Here is a 372-nt window from a genome sequence, read left to right as displayed (position 1 = left end):
AAGCTTCAACCTCCAAAGTAATGGTCTTTCCTGTCAGGGTTTTAACAAAGATCTGCATTCCACCACGCAGTCGGAGAACCAAATGGAGAGTGGATTCCTTCTGGATATTGTAGTCGGACAGGGTACGCCCATCCTCGAGCTGCTTTCCAGCGAAGATCAAACGCTGCTGATCAGGCGGGATGCCTTCTTTATCCTGAATCTTCGCTTTGACATTCTCAATCGTGTCCGAAGCTTCAACCTCCAAAGTGATGGTCTTTCCTGTCAGGGTTTTAACGAAGATCTGCATTCCACCGCGCAGTCGGAGAACCAAATGGAGAGTGGATTCCTTCTGGATATTGTAGTCTGACAAGGTGCGCCCGTCCTCGAGCTGCT

At 49.5% G+C, this 372-nt stretch overlaps 1 protein-coding gene across 1 annotated transcript; it reads right to left on the bottom strand.

Moving 5' to 3' along the window:
• Positions 1-3: 3 nt before the first annotated feature.
• Positions 4-367, bottom strand: LOC105460645 (ubiquitin-like; the record flags this gene model as incomplete). Its single annotated transcript, XM_011707140.1, has 1 exon — positions 4-367. A coding segment is annotated over one exon (364 nt), but the record flags the coding sequence as incomplete, so codon positions are not given.
• Between the last annotated feature and the right edge of the window lie 5 nt (positions 368-372).

This window comes from Wasmannia auropunctata, unplaced genomic scaffold, assembly GCF_000956235.1.
Source record: "Wasmannia auropunctata unplaced genomic scaffold, wasmannia.A_1.0 LD318297.1, whole genome shotgun sequence".
Classification (NCBI taxonomy): Eukaryota; Metazoa; Arthropoda; class Insecta; order Hymenoptera; family Formicidae; genus Wasmannia; species Wasmannia auropunctata.
The sequence above is the reverse complement of the archived record's forward strand: the minus strand, read 5'-3'. Positions and strand labels throughout refer to the sequence as shown.